The 26,356-nt window shown below is 38.2% G+C and overlaps 1 protein-coding gene and 1 long non-coding RNA gene across 3 annotated transcripts in view; one reads left to right on the plus strand and one right to left on the minus strand.

Annotated features, from left to right (window-relative positions):
* Positions 1–26,356, minus strand: part of LOC124167585 (myosin-I heavy chain) — a 506,524-nt gene that overhangs the window by 234,282 nt on the left and 245,886 nt on the right. For both annotated transcript variants that reach the window (XM_046545559.1, XM_046545558.1), the window contains exon 3: positions 22,240–22,302. In XM_046545559.1, the coding sequence (XP_046401515.1) occupies positions 22,240–22,302 (63 nt within the window). The remainder of the gene's footprint in view (positions 1–22,239; positions 22,303–26,356) is intronic.
* Positions 734–2,208, plus strand: LOC124167586. The gene is made up of 2 exons (XR_006866733.1): positions 734–1,148; positions 1,947–2,208. It is a non-coding gene; the product is annotated as an uncharacterized LOC124167586 (long non-coding RNA).

The following is a 26,356-nucleotide window of genomic DNA, read 5'->3' on the forward strand; positions in this document are numbered from 1 at the left end:
ATCATTGCGGCCTTCATAGCCTCGCACCAAGGTGGCCTCACACGGCGGAAACTGGAATCAGAATGACCTCACACGGGATTTTCCCAGCATTCATTCTTAGCCGCCGCGTTTTCGCGCGCATGAAATTTTTCACTTTTAATTTAATCGCGGAAAATAGAAATCGTCATTAAAAATCTAAGGGCATGAAATATGTACTGCAGGAATATTAATCTTTCTATTTAGGCAATAAAAAATTATAGGAAACCACCATATTTTGCAGAAACAAAACTTCATAGTCACGCCTCTCGAACGAGACCACTGACGCACAGTGGTGGGAACGGCCGTTCTGTATGGACAAAAGTATGTTGGGCGCTTATATTTCACGTAGAAGCGCCCAAATTCTTGTAAATGTCTTCAATATTAATAGCATAACTTAATTGAATGATGAAAATTTATTTCCTCGTTGCCTGAGGCGAAAAGAGGGGGGAGAGAATTTCCCAGATTTTTCTTATATCGCTTAAAAAATAAACACTGGGGTGATATTATATTCCTTAACGTCGCGTCCGTGATGTTCGGCGTGATTAATTGTGCCATGGTACTTGGATTATGCATTGATGTTTGAATTGTATTTTTATTTGTATGCATGTTTATGTTTATATTGCTGTTTTGGGAGTTGAGGGCGCTATGGTGATGGGGGAGTAAATAAGGGATTGTTAGTAAGAGAGCCATATTGGATGCAGGAGAGAGACTAAGGGCCGTATTAATAGTCGTTCCCCTGAGGGTCCCCCAGGGGCACCCTTCCCAAGGGACTCCAAGGGGAATCTTCAACATCGGTATTAATAGTCGTCCCCTTGGATTCCCCTAGTAAGGGGACTCCGAACGTGGTAACTACGGGCCGTAGCGACAACAGAGGTGTTTATTTACTTTATTTTTATAAGTGTTTTTGAACAAATAACTTGAGATGCCGGCGCGAAATGCTTCGTTTTCAGCTACGGAGAAGTAAATATTGTGCGATTTGATTGAAAAATACAAATGTTCCATTGAAAGAAAACCTCGCATTGAACGGACAGCGTTCAATGCGAGGTGAAGAAGAAGGCGTGGCTATCTGTACGGAGTGAGTTCAACTGTCACCGCGATGTTGTTAGAAGAGATGTAAAATAACTGAAAAGGTAAATAAAAAGAGTATGCAAGTAAAGGTAAGTTTAGGATGTCTCTTTCAGGTATTTATTTGCAAGTTAACTGATTTTACGTAGTCGGTAATACAATTTTGAAGAAAACATCCTCGCCTTGCCGGATTCAGCATTTTCTGTCGATTTCATAATGAGATTGCAGCGTACCTATTTAGCAACAGAATATTTGAAGTAAAGAAAGTAAAATGTGCATTCATTCTGAGGGGATCCAGTAATGTGGGTTGGAGTAATATGTGGAGTGTATTACGGTATGAGTTTTTACGTGCTGACGGGCGCATATTTATTTGCCTATTGAGCCTGAAAAACGGTGTTTCTGAAATGCGGGTGCTTTTTTTGCTCTTGAATTATTTGCTAATTGCTGTATTAATTTCTTTGGTGTGATTAGATGTGAATTTGATAATTTTAATGACAATGAATAATAGTCCTCAATATGCCTTGAAAATTAGCTGGGGTAAATAGTGCTAGTGTTTTGATAGCTAGTAATATTGCATTATTAACTTAAATGATATTAGCCGTTGGACTCGGTGCAAATTCTATCGAAAATTATTTAAATAGATGCTTTGGGAGGCTGTGGGATAAAATTTATAACCATCTAAACGATATTTTAATATAAAAGTTTAAGAAAAAAATGTGTCGTTTAAGTCGCAATGCTACATTTTCGGCGATTAAAAAAATTAAAAAATGATCATGCATTCAGCTGTGTTTATTTATTTTTTCCTACAAAATGATATATGATATATTGTTGTTAATTTATAATTGCTTCCTGGATGCTTTCAGCCAATACTTCCATGGGCATTGCTGAGAGGGAGTTAAGGGCGAGGTTGGAAATGATGGAAGAGGAGAGGAACTATTTACGAAGATTGTATGAAATGAAGATAAAAAGATCCCTGGAGAAGGAAAAAATAACAAAAGATACACTGAGGCAAGCTGTGGCTGCTAGAAAGCTGGCGGAAGCACAATTGAAATAGTTTTTGGGAAACGTGACCCCTAATTTGTAAATTTTATTTTTATAAAATATATTTACAATTTTTAAAATTTGCATATAAATTTATTCCTTCAACTCGTGAAATACCTATCATGAAAGCATGAGATAATGGCTGAATCATAAGGAAATCGGTGCCTGTTATTAAGGGAAATGGATTTGGAACAAGTTTTGGCATCTAGCAACAGCCAAAAAACATAATAGACTACAAAGTTGAACAGTGGTAGGTCAAGGTACCTCATTCGCTCTGGTGACCAAAAGCTCCAAGATACAAATTTGTTGTGGCGCAAACACTGATAACTGAGACTGAGGAGGTAATGTAGCGGAATAAAAACCAGATAATGTGGCCTTTGTGTTTTAAAGGTTTAAGTAATTGCATTCCCAAAATCGAATAATACAACTAGTACGTAGTTGGATAGATTTCCTGGTTCCGTCTACGCTGTCATTTTGATGGCGACGTTTTAACAACTGTGCTCTAGGTGTCCTCAAGCCAGGCTGATATGGAGAGTGCTTCTGATTGCCCGTTGTTCATACGGTGGCGCCAGATTGAGGGAGCGCTTGCCCGTCGCTGATTGGTCCCCATACGGGTAGGAGGGTCCTTCTGGGGTCCAGAAACAAGCGTTTCAAGGTGCTGGAAAGGGTGTAACCGTCTTCCCGATTCGTATTTTATGGTCTTTTGGTAATTTACACCGATTCTCTGATTATTCTACTACGGTGTATTGCATTTCTTTGGCCAAGATTTTTGCTTTATCAAAATTGATTTCATTACCTGGCTCTGACAAGACATGTTGAACAATTTCTGATTTCCCTCTTTGTCTATTCTTCAGTGCTCCAGCATGTTCCTTCATTCAGCATTGTATGGCCCTTTTAGTTTGTCCTACGCATGATTTCATACAGATGTATTGAACCTCGTATACACTCTCTAACCTGAGATTCACTAAGGACCGACGAAATGAGGCCGCACCATCTCAAGCAGAGACCCTCTCACTGTTTCCTTAGGAAACCGGTACCGCTGCAGGAACTCTGTATCTATAAAAAAAAATCGAATACATTTTCCGAATCACGGGCGTAAAACTTCTTCAATCTCAGATGTTGGTTCGCCAATCTATCGAGACGACGAACAAAGGCATCCAGGCTGTCCATCCTCGTCAAAGATACCATATCACGGGTAAATAGGGAAAATATGAACGTATATTCAGCGAAGTAATACACAGGAAAAGGTTGAGGTGAAAGGGAAATGGTGAAATGAATGAAAATGGGTGAAAACGAAACGATTTTTGAATGGGCGAATGAGCAATGTGCCAGGGTGAATAAATGGTATGGTATGAATTAATATGGAGGTGAATAAAGGCATAAATGAGTAACTTTTTAACGAGAGCACAACAGCAACGAACATGTTGGAACAAACAGCAACATGAAGTCAATAAAATACGAAAGCAACTAACGATTTCTGCTTACAATTCCATTAGTACCTGTTTTCTCCGCTTCATGCACATGTCGCAAGGCAAGGCTCGCTCCGCTCCCATTGTAGGGGACTGCAAGGGGGCCCCTACAGCCTAGGGGACGACTATTAATACCAGATTCGTGCGTGGGGGACTGTAAGGGGATACCTAGAGCTAGGGGACCCCTGGGGGTCGACTATTAATACGGCCCTAAAGCTCCATAGATTATAGATGACTATTATTGTTTGAGAAGCAAATAAAGGTTGCGACATCACAATACTACTCTGAAAACCCGTCTCAAGAGAATATCTTGCATGATGTGAGGGACGATGTGGTTGAAGTTCTTAATATTAGTAAAATTGGAAATTGCTCTCCGTGCGAATAAATGCTTAAGCTGTCAAATCTTTTTATCTTCTTCCACCTTCTTTATCTTCTATGATCGTCATCTTCCATACATATTAGTTAATTTTTTTCCGTCCTTGGTTCCGTCCATGGCGCTCCGCTAAGACATCAACCGACTGAATTGCACCCATTTTGAAAAAGAAAGTTATGCCGCCGCACCTTGTATTTACAATCATACGAGAGTCGTACGTATGGCATGAGATAAGAAGTCACTCTCTCCTTCTTTCTAGGAACACAAATCGATGAATATTTCGGGAGGTTTTCAGCATTTCACCCTCACACGGGAGGAGTAACCGGAAGTTGCGTGAGTTTCTCGCGGCGTCCCCGAAATCGCCTCTGGGAGTTCCGGCTTTCCTTCCCCCCCCCCCACTCTTGGCGATTTCAGGGCCCTGCCGACTGCCCCTGATCTCCCGTCGAGTTTACCCAACTTCCGGAGAATCGCCGAGGTGCGAGAAGTGAGAAAAGCTTTTATCACTTCCCCCTCCGAATTGTAAAAACCACGAACACTCTTCCACGAAAACCAAACTCTTGATGATCGCATGAAAACATCGTCTCTATTTTATAAAGGCTTTTTTCCAGTCTGCATTTTACTTCACAATCCCAACCGTGAACCCTTAGCATAAAATAATTCGCATTTGTATAACTTTATTAATATATGGAAAATGAAAGATTAAAATTTGTTAGTTCACTAATATATTTAACCCGTTATAACCCAGTGTTGCTTCTAAGTAACATTAAAAATGTATGCATTTTCAGCTGTGTTCAGGAAAGATTTAATTTACCTGTTCCCTTGTGCTGTAAAGTTTGACGGCGAAATATGTACCTGCCACAATAATTATATTTGAGTGAAAAATTTGCATATTTTCAAGTTGAGAAGTCTTGAAATTTAATTTATCCCAGAAGCAGCACTGGGATGAAAAAGGTTAAAAAAGCACGGCTCGGGTTTTTTATTTCATTTTCTATAACGGAAAGGTTTCCCACTGTTAAACTTGATATCATCAGTTATATAAATTTATTTATTTTATTCAACTTCACCGCCCCGTAACAGCACTATAAGGCATTTACAGCGAGGGAGTCCAACAAACAATAACGTAGAAAGATCACAAACGCCCGTATCCTGGATACGGGCAATTTATTGAGACGGGAATCAAACCCACTACCTTCGGTTTGGCAGGCGAAGACTTAACTCTGACACCAACGCGGCCAGTGAAGGCGGCCTTGTGTATAGCGCTGCACTGCATGATTTATTAAACGCCAAATAGAAGCTCTTTTAATTTCATTCGGTCAAGTACAAAATCCCACGATCATTTAAGAATGAACGTGGGATTGTGTTCATAACTGAATTCGTATCTACATTCTGAGTATCCACGATAGGTACCGGACACTGGAATGGAATTTCTATTCCTTGCTACGATTATATGACGTAATTTACTCTATCTATTCTGATTTCTTCCTTACCTATGCCCATATTTCTAAATGTAGTTTGAATATCCCATACACTCGGGTTCTCTTCTTACAATTAATATTGCCTTTAGTGGAAATGCGTTCACTTTTCTATTGGAATGGATATCAACATAAATACTCTAATCGATAAATATTGAATATACATTGGTTCTTGTCGACATCGCACAAACTGTAATGCAAACTTCGTGAATGAACGTGGGATTGTACTCTTAATGCGAAGAATGATTTTTTAAATACCAAAACGAGAGACTAAAACTCGATATTTTTAATGCATACATAAAAAATAGGTTCAAAAGGAAGATATCGCATTAAAAATATCCTCTTGAAATGAACAGCGTCCTATACCCTTTAATACAGAATACCATCTTGGGAAATAAACATATTCTATGCTAACACTGCAAATATATTCTTAATCACAGCAAATTTTCGGCCACGAACGATGCTCAATGATGATTCAGGCAGATAAGAAGATCATCTATATTTTACTTGTATCACCTCTTCGATCCCGCCATTAAGAATAATTCCTTCTTTAAATTCGAGTATTTATTTTTCAGTGTGGGAAATGGTGGTTCCTGGTAGCAATAGAAGCTGCTTTCAGAGCTAAGAATGTCTAGAATATTTTTAAAGCAACGATGCACTTGCAAAGAGAGCTGAAACGACGCTATTGTCCCGGTGGACTTCGTTTAAACTTGGAATTGAGTGCAGTATTGTTTTTAATACGGGCACGTATTTCAAAGGAGATCATCTTTACTCTCGTAGCCGCACAAGTAACATTGTATTCGATTCTCTGAGGGACTGAATTGCTTTTAACCTGACTTGAACATCCAGGGACTCAAAAAGTGACTGCAGGAATAAAATAATCCTTTGTAAGGAAGTTACTGTTACCGCAAAAACAGGGGAGCATATTTTCCCAGAGGATACGTTGCTCAAAAGGAAGAAAAAAATACATTCAGTGGAAAGATGCAACGGAGTTATTTTATTATCTGTACTTCTAGAAATGAATGGAAATCAAATACTATGGTAGCTAAAGAATACATACTTAATGAAAATTCTATTTCTATTGTAATAAATAGTCCTTATTAAGGGCCTTTTTATTAGCTCTAAGTACCTTGATTTCAAGAAATTAACTATTAATATTAAATATATATTATAAAAAACTATGCCTTATCTAATATATATTTTTCTATTTCCCACAAATAAATAGAAACTGCCAGTTTATTCACTTAAATCCGTTATAATAACATTTTGTTGCAATTGAAATCCCAATAAACGTGCGATTATTCAAAATTATATTTAAAAATTTAAGAAATGCAATTGTTAGGATTAGTATAAAATATTAACATAGGTGAAGTGGTAATTACACCAAGAGATAAAAAAACGTGATCTTCCAAATCTCGCGATATATTTTCCCATTCTTTAAAATAAAAAAGCAACAATCCACATGGTTTTTCTCGATGAAAAACACATGGAATGCATTTTTTATTAAGAGCAAAATAGATAACATAAATATTATAAGATAATCGAAAGAAAATATTTAACAGTATAATTTTAAGGCAAAAGATACATAAATTGTAGTTAAAAGCCAGGATAAAACTTACGACATGGTAATTATGGGATTCGAATCTGCGACAATCAGCATAGTTGTCGATCTACTCCAATCAGAAATAGCACTAGGTATACCTTTACTAAAATTTTGGCTTCCTTGTATTTGATGAGTCATATTTAATTAAATAAATTGATTTAGATTGAGGGTATTTTGAAGAATTTTGTTTAGATTTGAATAAAATCACTTTATTTGATGGCGAAGAATAATTTTAAAGAGAACTGTCGTCCAATGTCAAAAAATGACTTTTTGCTAGCTTATATCTCTTTGGGACTACTGTGTATCGTCTTCGACCAACCCGGCGGTCAAAGACGCAGTGCTAACCAAAATGACCATGAAGAAGGATTTGGTGCTTTCCCGGCGAATGCTGTTGATAAAGTCTTCACGAGAAATCAGCCGGGTAAGGATGGACATTGCTGCCAACTTTTCAATGGCCTTCTCTGGCCATTGAAACGTTGGCAGCAATTTCAACCTTACCCTGCTGATTTCCCGAGAATACTTTATCAACAAAAGAACCATTTTTCCACAACCGTTTTAAGCATTGTATCATCCATTCAGCGCATTCAAAGTCAGATTTGCCTCATTTATCAGCAATCTCGATGAGTTGCAGGATGTATCGAAGTAACTCTTCGAGCCTTTTTCGGAACATGGCGTCCTTATGCAGATAGCAGATTATGCAAATTGTACGCGCCGATATGTCGCGACTATGATTGTTTTCTCAGTAGACCTTGGCATTTACTTATATGACAAGATCGCGATATTTAACAGAGACTCCAGTTCCGAGAACGTCAAAGTGATCACTCATTGCCAAACTGCGAATATGACCCTGAAGAATGAACCTGCGTTCGGAATAAAAAATTATTAATTCTATTATTATTAAGAAATAGTAATAGAATTGAGAGGGACTCGTTTCACAAACGCACACGGTAAATGGTGGATAAAGCGACGGCGTTGGCGTTAAAGTTCAGTTTAAAGACTGGCACAAGGATTCGATTAAATCTCGTTCTTATTACAGTATATTCCGGTTGATTGGGACATATCGGGACTTGTGCGCTTTGCCCCAATTAAGCGGCTGCCCCAATTAGGCGAACTATCATGTATAGGGGCATACGCAAACGTTGAAATGATAGAAATAAGATTAAAGAATGTTTATAATGCTACATAAGTTTATTAAACTATTAATTTGATTAATAAATCAGCGAGTTTAGTTAATTTATTATCATTTTTAAGAATTATAACAGTTTAGTTAAAAATATTTTACACAGTCTCGGGCGACGCTGAATGAATGACTTTTACTAAGTTCTAATAAAGAAAAGTCCTATCCTCTTGCGAACAGTATAACAACAAGAGCTTTCAAAATAGGGCAAGAATAGGAACATTTATGAAAAATAAGAATAAATCAATGAAGGAAAATATTAAAAAACAGTATTCTAAAAACAAAAAAACTCATGGCCCAATAAAGCGACATACAGTCCTAACTAAGCGGAGAATACTGTGGGATATTCCTCTATTGGGTTCTGTTCTTCAAGATCTGTCCCAATTAACCGGCTGCCCCAAATAACCGGAGGACCCATTAAATGGAATCTACTGCATTTATCTTCTCCAGCAGTTAAGATTCTTGGATACGTCTCAAGTGAAATACTTTCTTCGAGAGTTGCACGGGGACGTTACTCCGTGCATTTGTCATATTAACGTGTCGAGAGGTATGCAAAGGGGACTCGGGGACAATAATATGCCTTTCGTCGCTTCCGGCCGCGGTCATAACAGCAGCGGAGTCGCATCGCATATTCCGAGCACGCTTGCAGTCACCACGCCTGACACGCCACCGGAAACCGACCCTATAGCAGCAGAGAGGAGCGAGCGATTCAGAAAGACTACAGCGGCACAGAGTCGAGGACTTTTTCGGAAGCACACACTCACTGTGGGGATATTGCCGCGGGAAGAACACAGGATGTGCATGTCTTCGTTTAAGGAGGCACAGCTGCAATAGATCAGCCAAAAAGAAATATTGAAATAAACCACTGAAATATTCCACGATTATAAAAATTAATTCCCACCAACGTTTAGATGTTACTACATCATCTTCAAGGTTTAAACTCTAATGCGATACATTGGTCCAAATACATTTTATAATAGTGGACAATGCAAGTGTTTATTTTAAGTTTTTATTCTACGAAGATCACGTATTACTTTACCAAAACCTAACATTAGGCTGTATAAACGTTGTTTCTTGTTTATTGGCCCAAAAGTGTATAACTTAACACCTGATTCATGCCTGAAAGCAAAAAATAATAACGTAATTATGAAAAATATAGTCTTGGTTGTTTAGAATGCAAAGTATGGAGGATATTTTTCTTTAATATAATACCATGTAATACATGTGCGTACTTACTTCAATTCAAATGCTGTGCCTAAAATGTTTCTATGTCAGCATGACCCTATGTAAACGATGGTAGCCATAAAACAGGTTGTCCTTAATGGCTACCTAAAGTTACTCCTTTTTATGTGATTAATTCTATTCTGTACTTTTTTTGGAGTAATAAAACAATTTATTTATTTTATAAGGAAAAATTCCATTCCATCAAGCTTGAATCTTCGGATTTTATTAAAAAGAAATACTTGATGCGTATTTCGTTGAACGACAATTGCTTTCATGCAAAACATCCTCCGACAAAAACATCAAAATAATAGATACACAAAATATGGTCTATTCAATTCTCATAAAAATTGAATGTATGCATGCACAAAAAGTATTTCAATAGGTATTTGAGCCAAAGTAACTTCGGAAGAACAGAGGATGCGCAGTGTAAAATTATTAAAGCCGTTTTAACCGGGGAACGGGATTTCGGAGGTTATAACTGCATTAATTTCTCTTTATGGCGTGGAATTGCGCGAATACATGAACGAAATTAGAACAGGGGCTAATTTGTCATCTCACGTCCACGCATTCTCGCATGTGTTCTAGCAATTCAACGCTTTACACGATGGTATTTTGACTGAGCTATCGTAAACACGTCAGATTCTGCAATCACCAACCTCGCGTAAAACGGTCTTTATTGATAAAAAATTAAGGCCTATTCCTCAGTCTAGAATTAAACTCAGCCGTCCGTACGGTGGCGGAAAAAAATAACTTGATTCCCTTGTTCCCATGATGACACAAAGAACGACTACCTCCAATGATAATTTTCTAACTATTTCTTAGATAAGAGACATCTAGCGGTCGTCGCTGGGTTAAAAAAAATGAACATTCAAATTTCCAATTTTGCTCGTAGTACCGAAGTCATAAACGCTGTATCTTCAGTTGAAGGTAGTTCATAAATTTTCAACAGAGATACAGATCTACAAGATACCCTTCGAGTCCCCTCAATAGGCATGTGGAGGGGTATGTTAGAACACCAACTATAAGTAAATAGAAAATGCTCAAAGGAAGGCTGTCAATATTTTCTCGAACAGGGAGTACTATCCTGAAAAAAAGCATTTTAAGTACTCTTAAATCCGTTATATAAATAACAATGAAAATATTTGATTAAGCCATTTTATGCATAAGATATATGAATACGTTCCACCAAACTTTTACACCTATGGATAGGGTTAATATATGCAGGGACTGCCTTCCGATTAGCATTATTGAAATTTTCTCTTTTGATTATAAAATTGTAACGATTACCCAAACGTAACAATATCTCGCACAGGGTTTGGAGTAGATTACAAATTAAAATTACTCAATCTTAAAATTTATCGATTAAAGAGTTAAAATAACCAAAAATATATCAATTTCATTCCGTCTCTAATCACATTGTACCGAAAACAGCATATTTTGGTCTTTCTATAGGACTTTTTCAACTATTTAACAACACGTACACTAACAAACGTAACCTGGATAAAGGCAACTTGACGAGGCTGCCATCATCCAGGTTACGTTATTGGCTCTTAAAAATGTGACAAATTTTTTCACTAATATAGTAAAGTGCAGAGCCCCTCATCATCGTAATATGTCCGCTGATACTGTTTTGCACACTCTCTCTATATCTAATATTCAAAATTTAATCCTCAAATCTATTTTTAAACTAATACATAGCATTCTAAACTCTGCCATAGACTGTCCCGATCTCGTCTCCAATCTAACTTTTAAAGTTCCATGCAGACCCACTCGAACGCATTCGCTCCTCCATATGCCCATTCCCAGATTGTCACTAACCAAACGTTCCATCCTCTCCCGCCTCTCGTCCCTCATAAATTCCCTCTCAGATCACGTTGACCCGTTCTCCTTTCCAAACCACTCCTTTACAAACCGCGCTCTTTCCTACCTTAATAGAGACTCTTTAATGTTCATGATGATAAAATAAAATAAAATGGTTAATTTCCACACACTTTTTTTTATTAACGAACTACCGACCCGGTTTCGACACGTAGTGTCATTATCAAGGTACCCATTTTGGCTTCCCAAGGTCTATATATACCGTCCAGCGGGGGAAAGGTGGGGTGGAAAGGCTAGCAAGGGAGGGGGGGGGGCAGTTTGACTAAAGGAGCGCAATAAGGAAGGTCTTTGGAGGAGGGGTTGGGAATAGGGATTACGTAAATTAGTGAATCGGTGAGGAAGGAAGAGAAGTCATGACAACCAGGAGAAGAGCGGGTGTTGGCGAAGGTCAGAGATTAAAAACATCTAAGAGCGGGCAGGAATTTTCAGGGATAAAAGAGGCGATTGGGTAAAATACACTTCGTCGTTACAAAGATTATGCGGGCTATTAACAATTTCATATTTCTCGTAAAAGTCCAGCTTTTGCCCTTTGTCTATGTAATGTAAAATATCAAAATCAAAGTTACTAAAATGTTTACCTTGATAATGACACTACGTGTCGAAACCGGGTCGGTAGTTCGTTAATAAAAAAAAGTGTGTGGAAATTAACCATTTTATTTTATTTTATCATCATGAACATTAAACATTTCCACCATATATCGCCGGACACTGTGAATTATGAGACTCTTTAAGTTCAATAAGTTTACTTTCAATGTATTGTTATTTATTTAAATTTATTATGTTTGATTATGTTTGTACTTTTTAAGTTTGTTATGCTGTGCCACAATAAAATGGCAAACTATGCTGTATGTGGACAATTTGATAAACAAATAAATAAATAAACCTACCCCGGCGGGACTAGAACCCGCGACCTCTTGTTATAAAGGCGAGGACTTCAACCCGCCGCCACCGAGGCCGGCCGTTACATAAAGATGTAATTGCTAAAAGTAATGCGATCACTTTTACTTCTGTAATTGACATCAATGATCAAAATCTACGATATAATTACATTAATTCGCGAGACCATCGGTTGGTAATTATTTAAACTGATCCATAATTGACTTTGCGAGGTCACGAAACGAGGCACGGGATAAGAGGAGGAAACATTTCTCCACGCAGCTGGAATCCTCAAATCCTCCTTCCGCTGTTTAGCATTCAGGATCGCAGTACGCAGCCACGGCGGAGACACAATCAAATCAACGCCGACATCAAATTTCCACGGAACCACTCGTGTATTCACGCGAAGGGAAAGTTTTCAATCATCCCGGTGACGTCCGATCGTTGACTCCCAAGCAGGACTTCTTCCATCCATGTCGAAAACTGCAACGGGCGCACGGATGCTGACTTACAAAAAAGATTTTGGGGGGCCCAAACCCCCGGTGATCTTGCCCCGGGAAATTTTATCAGTAGTGAGTATTAGGTTTTATTTAAGCATTTAAAAAGAGTCACATTAATCACAAGAAGACTAAGGTAATGCGGTTTTGTAAAGTATCGCGAGCGAGGAATGTGAAACTCAAGATAAAAGTAGGTGGGGAAAAACTTGAACAGGTAGAGCAGTTTAACTATTTGGGTAGCACATTAGAGGAAAATGGACTCAGTAGCAAGGGCATCAGGAAGCGTATTGCACAAGCAAAGGAGACGTTCATGAACAGGAAGGAGCTTCTGAGAGGATCGCTATGTAAGAGTTTAAAGAAAAGGTTAGTAAAGAGTTTGATCTGGAGTGTAGCTCTCTACGGTGCGGAAACGTGGACACCGAGGAAAGAAGACGAGAGAAGATTGGAGGCATTCGAGATGCTGGGTATGGAGAAGAATGGAGAGGGTGAAATGGACGGGAGGAAAAGGAACGACGTAGTGCTGGACATAGTGGGTGAGGAGAGATACGGAGAGATGAGATACGGAGGAGACAGAAGGTATGGATGGAGTTAGTGCTTAGCGGGGAGGGGATGTTGAAAATGGTGTTAGCGGGTAGAATGTTAGGGAAACGAGGGAGGGGAAGGAAAAGAATAAGATTTTTAGATAGATTGAAAGGGATTAGGCCTCACAGTGACTTAAAGCAGTCAATGCTGGAAGGAAAGGGAGGCTTCCAGATCACTTCTTGAACACTCCATGGAAACCTACCTTAATCGGTTGAATACTATAATAATATAATATGATCAACATTAGAACCCTGATAACTCGAATCTCGATATCTGGACACTCCGGCGAAAATCGACAAGCCTGACACATTTTTTCCTCACACCCAAAACGAATTTTTGAGGGGGCTCGGGCCCCCTCAGGCCCTATGGAGTCTGCGCCAATGTACGGGCGTACAGACAGCGTTACCCAGACGTGAAGCGAATTAGGTTGGGAGCCGCTGGAGACTCGGAGGCTGCGCGCTAGGCTTAGATTGTTTGAACAATTGAGAATGGATATCTTTAAGAGCGACACGGATAACATAATATTGGAGCCACACTATATTTCCAGGTCCGACAGAATCGAAAAATTAAGAGAGATTTTTTGCCGAACGGATAGATATGGGAAGTTGTTTATCCCCCGAACCATAAAGGATTTTAATAAACGCTATTTCCAACCTCGTTAGAGCACTTCATTTTTATTTATAAACGGCTGGTGTCCTAACACCCCCTGCCACAGGCCTTTTAGGGGGCTTGCGGGGTGTTATGTAGATGTACTTTGACTTTATTAGCAGGGTCGTGATGTAACGAAGTAAAAGTAATGGAATTACCCTTTCAGATTACGCCTTTGGTATTTTTACTAATAAACGATGCATATTTAATACGAAACATATTTCGGCGGCCACGGTGGCAGCGGAAATTTTTAGAAATAAAATTAAAACGGTGGTAACCCGAATACCTCTCTAAAGGCCTGGTTACACGGTACATTAGAATGTACAAGAATCTGTACATTTTTCTGAATGGTTTTCTGAACAGATTCTTGTACATTCTCATGGACAAGATTCACGAGTGGGTGGTTACACGGTACATTTTTTCGGACATTTTTTCGTACATTTTTAAATGCGCAACAAATTATTTCAACTTCAAATATAAACCAATGGGGAGCATGCAAACTTTTTTAAAAGTACTAGAATAATAAGATCCTTACCTCAAATGTACTTTCCGAAAATTTCGCGGATGAATAATGTTTTATAGCTGAGATATGAGTCTTTAAAAATAATCTTCATCGACTGTTTGAAAACACGTGACGGGGCGTGCGCGCGTTACATCACGGCCTGGAATCCACTGATGACAGACTGAGGAAGTGGATAGAAAAACTGTCTATGTAGGGACTCAAACGCAAATTTGGCGAATATAATTGCTGCTTTAACGCCAAACTTCGGATTGTGAATGGGTTGCCAAGGCGTTGTTGAAATAAATAAAGGCGATTGTTTGGGGGGCTTTGGAAAGATTAAATTAAAATAAGTTGATTGCAGATTGTGATCTACATTACACACCTACATCGTTTGCTTAATGCAGTAAGTATATTGCAGCAAGGACATTCAATAGAAAAACGTGTGAAAATCATATAAATCGTGTATCCCATAAAACCATATAAAGTGCCCCGACGTCTAGTACCTCTATTTACTCGCCGGAGAAGTTTTTTGCTTGTGTCCGAAGGGACAAAAATAAGAGGAATAAGTGGTTGATGATCCACAGAATGGAGTCAAATACATTATCTATATTGTCAACGGGATATCCTCAACGTAAGTACACTCTTAAATCAGGGTTACCGCAGGATTTAATCAAGTTACTTATTTCACTTTGTAAACAACTCTATAAATGTACCTATCATTCTACCCATTGTAGGATCAAATTATAAGGAAAGTGGCTGTTTACGAGAATAAATACTGATTACGATTAAACCACGGTGAAAAATAAGGAATGTAATGGGCGGCCGGCCTCTCGTCACAAGGAGCCCCTAACAAGGAATATTCACAAAGTGTCTTTCGCCGATATCGTTAAAATTTTGTTGGATAGTAGTGTTCCATAATAAAAGCACATTTTCAAAATTTCTCGTGCCCTTAAGCCTTGTGATATAATAAACAGGACATAATAAAGGCAGTTGAATTTTAGACTTGAAAGCGAGTGTGTCGTGATTTCTCTCCATCCTTCTCCTGTGAATCGGCGCGCGCTACAGGAATATACGAGAAATATGAGGCTTTTGGCAAGGTAAATTCAATATTTATTACTGCGATCCCCATAACGTTCGCTGCATGCCAACGCAACACCTAAAATTTCGACTCGTTTTGCAGTCGGTCTCGATTAAAAAACAGGAACTTGAGTAAATACAGCGTAAATAGTACTTGAATCTTATTTCTTTGCCTATCACATGCTTTTTATGACCTTTTAACGATCATTTGGATCTCAATCTTGGACAATTCTCGCGGTTCATACATTCAGCGCCTTTCCATCTGATCCTTCCTTTTACCCATCCCCTTTTCTTGTGTTCCATTCTTTCGCTACCCATATCCAATCAGTGAGATATCCAAGTCAAGCAAGATCATATCAAATCCAAATAACTATCGGGGCCATACGTAAACAAAGAAGTCGCCTATACAAGCCAGATGAAATGAATGTGTCGTTTTCGTAGTCTGCCACCAGGTGACTCTGAGTTCAAATTGTATGATTGTCTGAACGAAATTAGAGCAGGCGTTCAGAAATTCATACATTCTTACATTTTGCGTGGTTACACGGTGCATTTTCCCGTTCATTCTGAGATTCAGACATTCTCACATTTTCTTGTACATTCTCATGTACCGTGTAACCAGGCCTTAAGACTACGGAAAAACGCGATTGAATGCTTAACATTATACGTAAAATTGATTTTTTTTCTTTCACTGCGTACATGGAATTAAATGTGTCAGCGCGAGTGATTTAGTTCATTATAACGAAAGTGAACTAGTTGACTTTGTGAGACATTTTTTCTTCTTTCTAATCCATAGTACTTTGAAATTACCCTTTAATCTAGTGTGTACTGTTTAATTTATTTAATTAGGAACTGCCAATAAGGCCACCTTTAAATATTGAAAAAGAGGAAGAGTATGCAATTCGATCGCGTTCACTTAATTCTAATCAGTCGTTTCGGTACCGGTGATAAGTTTTGTGTTTTTATCAATATTATTTCCTTTATTGCCCGACAGCGTAAGTCCTCACCTTCCAAACAAGAGGTCACGGCTTCAAATCCCGTCTAGGTAAGCTGCCCTTACCCACGCCACAGTTGTTCGTGCACGCGTAAATTTTTTCTTGTTGAATACCCCGATGTAATTGGTCAATGTGAGCTATTTTCGGTGGTGTGAGAATAGATGAATAAATCAATGTTTACTCGTAATCTACTTCAAAACAAGCGCGGGTAATCGTTACATTTTATTAATCAAAATAGAAAACTTTGATTCCACCCTCGCTAATGGAAAGGCAGTTCCAGCCACAATTACCTCATCCACAGGGGTACATTTTTTTATACAATGACATTGCATAATAATTAAAATGCTGGTTTGCATGTTCGATTCTTTCATGTTCGCGAAATATTGAATGCGATTGCATCACGGAAAGGAGCAAGATTAGAATAACTACTTCTGGATGGAAATTCTTGAATCGGAGCCATTCGGAGCGCTGCGCTGGAATCAAGTTTCTTTCTTTCTTTCCGTCGCGTTTCCGCACCTTAGATACTTTCGGAAGCCGAAAGATATGTATAATTTTCACTTATAAACATAGCGTACGCAGTTGATGCTCCAGCAGTGGATGTGGGGCAGACTTAATAAAATACATTATGATTGAGAACTAGCTTAGCATTTATTCCTAAACCCGGAATAGAAATATGTGAGGAGCTTGTGATTGATTATCAGTATTCTCACAATGTTTACATTTGGGCATAAGATTAATATCTTATTATTAACATAGCTTTTTGAATCGCATTTCCAATTAATAAAATTTCAAGGAAATACTGTCTCTTAATTTGGACAGGTTTCGTAATCATAATCGAATTACTGAGTGTTGCAACGCCATCTATATGTCGTTTTAAATATTTTGGGGAAACTGAGGGTTGACCATCTTTCGGACTACCAGCATGTACATACTGATATGGAGACGCTTTCTAAGACAGACCCCAAGGGGACTACAAAGGAAAATTAATTATATTAGATGAGATTGAACGAATCAAAGCCTTTCGAGAACGCGAAGACTGGAAGGATATGAAATAACACGTATAACGGTCGTCACAGGCACTTTACAATTTGGTAAACGAATAAAAGGAATAACTGTATGGGAGACAGGAAAAATGTTTACCATGGCTTCTTTTCCTTCGATACAACGTTACTTAAATAAATTCCAGTCTCATAAATTGATGTTTATAGATTTTCAACCATTTCCGCCCACCGCAGCCATATGGCTACATCCACGGGGACTGCATAGAGGAGACACAATTCTATCCCACATAAGGTTGATTCCTGCGGGCATTTTGGCCGCATAATAATCGATTTTAAAAAATGTCCGCGCCGCGGCACTGTGATGAGTGCAATTCATTCCGCTTTTTTCCATTATCTTGTAGTATTAGGTGCGCAACTAAGTTCCCGCTGTTTGTCAACAGATGGCTCTAGCAGCGATTACTGGTCGATTTTGACGTATCGGAAACGTCACGAATCAAGCTTAGACATTTGGTAAACAAACCGCTCGACAACAATGGAGAGTTATTTTTAGCGCCATATCTTTATTGTTGCGTGAAAATGTCCGCAATTGTGCCAGGTAACCGTCATTTGCGGGGAGTGTTTATTTTCTTCTTTCATTCGAAGAAAACAGAGGCTGAAGTGCATCGAGACCTCCAAAAAGTTTACGGAGAAGCTGCTCTAAGAGAAACAACGCGCCGTAATTGTTTCCGTCGCTTCAAAGACGGTCATTCCAATGCTGACGTGAAGGAAGACCAAAAACGTTCCAAGACGCTGATTTGAGGGCATTACTCGATGAAGATCAGTACCAAACTCAAGAATAGCTTTCTTATGCGTTGGGAGTTACCCACCAATCCATTTCCAAGCGATTGGATGCGTTGAATTTTATGCAAAAGCCAGGAACTTCGATTCCTTATGATTCTGAGTCTACAGCGTGACAACGCTCGACCCCGCGTCGCAAAACCCGTTAAAACCTACCTGTAAACGCTCAAATGTTTTTATATTACGCCGTTCGATTATTATTTGTTCTGTTATATGGCACATGGTCTTGCTGATCTGCAGTTGCGCTCATACGAAGACATCAAAAAGTTGCATGATTCGTGGGTAGCCTCAAAAAATGAACACTTTTACCGTTGCGGTATTGGCCTCTGCCACATTGATGGGGAAAAATTGTAGCTAGCGATGGACAATAGTTTGGATGATTCATCATGGACTCCATGGATGCGGGTTTGGAAGTGGACGCCGTTGTAGTAGACCTGTCTAAAGCCTTCGATAAAGTCGAACACAATCGACACATACTAAAGATGAGACAATTACCCCAGCAAATAGACAGACGGGTGATCCTGTGGGTTGAGGACTTTCTAAAAGGTAGAACTCAAAGAGTACAAGTTGGGGATATGAGTTTCGATGAAACAATGGTTACATCGGGGGTGCCTCAAGGTAGTGTTCTTGGGCCAATCTTGTTTTTAATTTATATAAATGACCTCCCAAACAAAATTAACTCGCATGTTAGACTTTTTGCCGACGATTGCATTATTTATAAACAGATAGGAGGAGAGAGCGATCATGAATCTCTGCAAGTGGACATTAATAAAATGGCAGACTGGGTGACTCGGAACGGGATGGATATAAACGTTAGTAAATGTAAGCTTATATCCTTCGGCAACAAGATAAAGTCTACCAAAAGGGACTATCAGTTCTTAGGTAACCCTATTCCTAGGTGTGACAACTGTAAATATTTAGGTGTCCACCTGTCTAAAGACTTGAATTGGGGGCTGAACGTTCAATATACTGCCAAGAGAGCCTTCAAGAAACTGCACTGGGTGATGAGAAATCTAAAGGGAAGCAAGTTTCGCACGAAGGAAATGGCGTATAAAACAGTAGTTAGGCCTATCCTAGAGTATGCCTCAATGGTGTGGGATCCCTATGAGGTGGGACATATAAAGGCCTTGGAGAGAGTTCAAAGAAAAGCGGCTCGATACGTTTTGGGTAGGCATCGGAGGATAGAGAGCGTATCAGGCATGTTAAAAATACTGGGGTGGGAATCTTTGGAAAGTAGGAGAAAAAGAAACCGACTCTGCGGTATGTATAAAATATACAAAGGGGATAAATCATGGAGGGAATTAAGCAATGAAGTGAGAAAACTAATTTCATTGGTAGGAACGATCATCAGTTCAAAATCAAATGCCGGGCGCAGAGAACCAATGTTAAAAAATTTTCATACCTGAATAAAACAATTGAAGATTGGAACAGATTGCCTGCAGAGTTATTTGAGCCCTTTCCAAGCAATGTAAAAATATTTAAGAAAAAGCTGAAAAAGTATTTAATTTTTTAGAAATTCTAATTAAATTTTAAAATTTGTACAACTGTCTAGTTGATACGTGACTTTGTGGGGATATTGTGTTTTTCTTTTTTGTATATACATGTTACCACCTGGCCAGTTGCCAAATTGTAGCTTATGCAATAATAATAATAAATTTATAACAATTTTTTCACGATAAAGTTGTATTTTCGTTCAAAATCTGCGCACCTAATATAATGTTTGCAATTGTGAGTAATAGCATTGGAAATTATAAATTTGATACATTAAATTTATCATGCACACAAATTTTGGTGAAAACCGCTAATTATATCTTATTTCCCCGTGAAACTTGGATCATTTTTTTCGTCAGCGACGCGAGTGGCGACTTTTGTAAACCCATTTAAAAGCGCGGTGGGGCACATAATGAGGCCGACTTGAGGATCCTCTATTGTAATACTCGTGGCTACATCCTACCGTTCCGAGCCAGATAGGCTATTGAATAGAATCCGCACTCCTTTTTGGTGTCGAATAGTCACAAATATGTTGTTGTACAACTGGGTTTTGAAGATTGCAATAGCTTAACACTAGCATGCCCGACCAATCCTTATACCTAGAGATGTGTGAAAATCGCAAATGCGATATAGATGCGATGTACGCAAAATAAATGCGACATAGATGCGATGACTGGACTTTTATGATATTTTTACGCAAATCTGCCTTTTTGACGGCAAATTTCGTACATTTTGTGGCGAGCGCAGTTTAAATGCTCCGCCTTAAAGCATGTGAGCGACTGGCCAGCTGCTAGTTGGCTGGGACTCTACGTGGCCGCGGTGGCCGCGAACTCCAAGTGGGCGCGGGCAAGCTACACCTCCGCCACTATACGTCTTATTACTTAATTTATTATTGTTCCACAACAAAATTAAAATTATTAAAAATATTCTGTATTTTGTCATTTAACTGTGTTTCACTACATTTTATCGTCATCTATCTCATTATGAAAATAAAAAAATAGACGCTACAAAATGCGATAAACTGTCATTGAAAGTACGGTAAAATAAAAATGAAAGTGCGATTTTCACGTATCTCTACTTATACCCTATTATGCCCGAGTGGGTCAATTTCACTTAATATGGCGCTGTATGCATATTTAACTCATAATACTTAATTAATTCCCGGTTTATTTATTAATATTGTTTATAAAGCATTTTGGAGGGTAGTAGAAAATTAAATTAGACGAAAAATATTAAATTTGTAGTTGTTCAACAATTTCTATGGTGCTATGGGAAACTATAATAAATTTGTGAATGCCCATCACTTATCCTTTTGTTGGGTTTGGGAGTTACAATGAATTTCAATCGTATCAGGTTTAAAAAATTACAGTAACGTTTTGACAAAAATCTGTATAAAACACACCGTTACATTGAATACAAAGGAAAAGTAGAAAGGCTTCAAATGGATTTGATTGTCTGGGTCAAAATGAGCCATTCGGGCATGGCAGGTCTAAGAAATGATGAGATGATGAGAGAAAATAGAAAAATTAATAATATCCGGCCTAACTTTTGCACAGTGATAAACCAAACTAAATAATTAAAAGTCATGAAATGTGAGTCTAAAATTTATCTTCCTTTCAAAATAACCAACATAAATGTTATCTTTTGGGTCAAGTTGACCCAGCCGGGCATTCTGATGTTAATACACTAGTCACTTTATTTTTAAAGTCGATCGAAATAAGTCCACTGACGGTAAGAAACCGGTGCGAAACGGAAATTCAATATGGACGGCTATTTTTTGTAAATTACATGCAACTATTATAAAAGTAAACAGGAAACGGCATTGCATAGATTATTTTAACTTTCCTTCTCCAGAAAATAAACTTTCCCCGAAGATTCACCCTTCCCATCAAGGTTACTAGAGGAAATTGAGCAACAATAGATTCTAACCTCGCTACAACTCACGTCAGTATAGCTACCAGTCATTCTGAAGAGATAAGTTGATCCATCAGGATCACTTTCGGAAAATAATCGTCATACTGTTTATATTATTGAATAAAGGAAAATGTCAACTTGATGAACTGTTGTTACGCAAGCAATATAAATTAATCGTACAGCAAGAAAAACAAATGAATGGACATTAAATTAATAAGGTTGAAAAAGGGATATGTTTTGTGAAGACTAATTTGTCCTCTATAATATTTTTTTCTCGTAAACAGCCAAAGTTTCACCTGCTTTTGCAAGGTATAGATGTTGTTACTCTTTTTGATTGGTGTTCGGAAGCAGTTGTAAATTTTTGATTCGAAAAAAAAATAAGAATCGTTCAAACATATTAACACTCGGCTTGAGCAATACATATGAATTATTAGTAATCTATCACTGATGCACAGCAAAAATAGGACCACTACGCATGCGTGAAAATATGTTCAACACTTACCGCGTTATAGATGTCCAGCTCCTTGTACGGGTTCACAGCGACGAGGATGGTCCCTGTGTAAGTCTGGAGATCAACGTTAAGGAAAAATTTCAAATGGTAATAGGCAATCAAAGAAATACAGAAGTTATATTCATATATTATTACACAGTAAACATTTGACTTAGCATCAAAGACATTTTTAAATAGGCATCAACTCACTCAATATGGAGAAAAGTACAGGAACAAGTCTATAGAGGGCCATAAACAGATATATAGGTTTTCAAGCATAAATTTCCACTTAAAAAAGGTACTCTTAATGCTTTATAATTGACGATTGCACGATTCAATGTTTGGTAAATGTTATTTAGCCATACCGTGCTTTCCTATCCAATTTCCTAAAGTATAAGGTAGGATCAAATTTGAATTCCCACACTTTCTCTGCATGTTTTTTATGTATGCATTTTAGGTATTCATAACTCGAAAGTATTTTAGTAATTCTTCAACGATAAGTCGCCGAAATGAATTACATTACATGAGTACTTATAAGATACGAGAACGTAATTGTATACGAAAATCACAGTTTCACCTAAGGTCAATAACAAGATACAGGGGAAAGAAACAAAATAAAGTTTTGCCTCCTCATTTTACCAACGATAGGATAACCTCACCTATCACTGAGTGAAAATAAGGTCCAACGGTATTGCAAATCCTCGCATGTAAAAAAATAGCATAATTATTGACAGTACTCCCATGGAGTACACCAATACAAAGTAATACAAAGTTGATTTTAAAAAATCATTATTATAATTTTCATTAACAGCTTCCAGCGTTATTTTTTTTATAGTGATACAGAGATTATCAAGGGGATATGTGGTAGTCTAGTGGGCAGAGAAGTTTCCAACTAATCTAGAGATACCGGGTTCAAATCCCGAGTGAAGGCTGCGGACATCCCCAAAAAGCCCAATGAGTCGGTGACATAGATTCGCGACGAAATTAAAATTTTTTGTTTTCAGAATACTATTTTTTTAATTTTCCTCCTTTGATTTACTCTTATTTTTGACAATTAGTCCTATTCATGCCCTATTTTGAAAGCTCTTGTTGTTATACTATCCGTAAGAGGATAGGACTTTTCTTTAATATGACTTATTGTTAGTAAAAGACATTCATTCAGCGTCGCCCGAGGCTGTGAAAAATATTTTTAACAAAAATGTTATAATTATTAAAAATGATAATAAATTAATAAAACTCAGAGATTTATTAATCAAATTAATTGTTTAATAAACTTATGTTACATTATAAACATTCCTTAGTCTTCTTTCTACAATTTAAAAGTATTTTATGCCCATATACAAGAGAGGTCGCCGGGGCGGCCGCTTAATTGGGGCAAAGTGCACAAGTTCCGATACGTCCCAAACATCCGGAATCTACTGAATATGTATGCCTCCAACCTGAGAGCATAGAACAATGAGAGCATTCTGTAAAAATAAGTATCAAAGCGGGAAATTTAAACATTGAAGTCAGGGAACAATTCATTGGACCTAACATTTTGTGTATAGGTAATTCTCTACAAAAGTGAGACGTGGACGATATCAGTAGTGAAGAAATCAAGGGTGTTGGCATGTATTTCTAAGTTTTCTTTGAGCTAATTTTAATGCTCTGCTGTAAATTTTGGGTCTTCGAACTTGAGCCGTACTTCCGTCAAAAAACGCTCGTTAGGTACAACTTAAAAAGAGGCAAATCTGCCCTCCATCACTTGGTATTCTGACTACGCATCCGTGAGCAGCGGTGACAGTTGCTTCATCGAATACACGATTTCGGGAAATGCTTGACGACGAATAATCTCTTGAATGATTCATAAGCTGTCGAGGGAAGGTACATACCTTGCGCCCCTCACATTTCAATCAAGCTCTAATGCATCTTATGTATACGACCTTTAATTTCTTCCTTTCATGACATATTTTCATGATCACCAAAGGAGTTCGCATAATAAAAATTATTTTGCCTACCAATTTATGGATACTGATTGCTTTAATACGTCACGAAGTCTAAATTTAAAGCCATTGCAGATGAAATATTTCTAAGTTCTCATTATCGCTGGTCAGAAGAGATGCAAATTAAAATCGGAGTCCTGAAGGGATATAAAAGTCATTGGGCCCTACAAAAGCTATCACAGAGTAAATTCCTCTCAAAAAACACTAAAGTAAGGAAATATTGCATCAAAGCTAATATTTAGCGCTTGGCTTAATTACCTCACCTTCGACCTGAAGACGCTGACTGTAATGTCAGCGAAACTGTTGTCGCCAAAAAACAACTGACGCGGTGAAAACCCGAAGAGAATGCAGAGATCATCTAATCAACGCCGCGAAAATCTTCGAACCTACAAGCTAATATCTTATTTATCATACAAATGTAAATCAGACTCAATTATGTAAAATAAGTTATTTTGTAAACCTTAATCAACAACGTAACATTACATGATTCAAGCTTTTAGTAGCATTTATCAAATAATTACAGACATATACGTTTCTTATTCCACGGAATAGAGGCATGGAAAATGACAGTAGCAGTTACCTCAGGAGTTTACAAGCGGTGCAGCAAAAGAATGTGGAGCGCCAAATGGATCGACCGAGTGATCAAAGAGGAAGACTTAAGAGAAGTAGGAGAAAAGAGAAACCTGATGAAAACCTCTGCAACTTTATCGGCCACTTCATGAGACATGATGGCCTGATGAAGACAATCGTTCAGGACTATAAGATGGCAAGGACTAGATAGGTAAACCTCGAATAAAATATAAAGAGCAGTTTATAATGAAGGATGTGAGAGGAAAAATGCGACTGTGTGAAGAGGTTAGCTGTTATAGAGAATAGGGTGGTTTCCTACTATTTTTTCATTGCCTAAATCGAAATTTTATTACTCCTAGAGTACGCATTTTTCACGCTTTTAGATTTTTAAATGGCGATGTCTATTTTTCGCGATTAAATTAAAACTTTTCAAGCGCGCGAAAACGCGATGGCTAAGTACGAATGCTGGATAAAGCCCGTGAGACGTAATTCTGTTTCCGGCTTCCGCCGTGTGAGGCTACCTTTGTGCGAGGCTATGAGCGCCGCAACGATTCAGGTTGCTAGCAGGTAGCAGAGTACCCTGCAAGCCGGTAGCGCTTGGCTTAAATAAGGATTATTAATACACTATCAAACGAAGGAAACTTTCCGAGCTTCAACAATTTTAATACGTGATTATTAAGAGATGTTTCCCTGAGCTCTGTGCCTCACGCATGCATTGGTAACCTTAGGCGATGTAAAACTCCTGACTACTCGTATAGAAACTAGGTCCCTGTGATGTCATGTGGAGTGGCATCGCATGGGCGCCAATCTGACCTTTTTCAAATGAGGTTAAAATTGAGCATTAACATTTGTCTGAACTGGGATTTCTAAAACCAAATAATTTGTATATTATGAATACACTAATGGTGGGTAACGGATCGCAATCAATGCCTTTCGTTTTCTTTGATGAAGGAAACTGCCCTATTGAGTTGAGAGGTGCGTCAAATCAATCTTAATACTGTGGACCGGAAATGATGGCCATAATTATCGTAATTTCAGTAATCCAAATCCGAATTTCAGTAATTTTCTAATATTTTCGGGAAATGAGCAGTATTCTCGATTTCAAAGTGGTCCTAATCGCTCCGTAAATGGAGCTCAGGGGTCGGGGAGATTTCCCTCATAATGGTAAACAGGATATTCTCTCTCATTGATATGCAGACTGCAGACCTCTCCGGACGCGTATGGGTTTCATCCTGGGGAAAAAGGGTTCTCGGGGATGGTCTCACGTAGGGATTATAGCACAGGGGTTTGGCGTGAGGGATGAGCCAAGGGATATTGAGGATAAAATCCCCACGGGGGTGTGGAAAATGGGTAATTTCTTTTGCCGACAGTGGTCGATGAAATATGACTCGAGGTCGCTTAGCATTGTTTCATTTTTTCATTTTTCACTGAATGCATGACCCGGAAATTTATAGTGATGGTCGTAATAAATGAAAATCACGGAATAAGAGCAGGGAAAAGGGGCTAGCTCAAGAGTGAATGAATTGCAATTAAAACAGAAGATACGAGAGTTCGAGCGAGCCAATATCCTTTCGTAA

This window comes from Ischnura elegans, chromosome 11, assembly GCF_921293095.1.
Source record: "Ischnura elegans chromosome 11, ioIscEleg1.1, whole genome shotgun sequence".
Taxonomy (NCBI): Eukaryota; Metazoa; Arthropoda; class Insecta; order Odonata; family Coenagrionidae; genus Ischnura; species Ischnura elegans.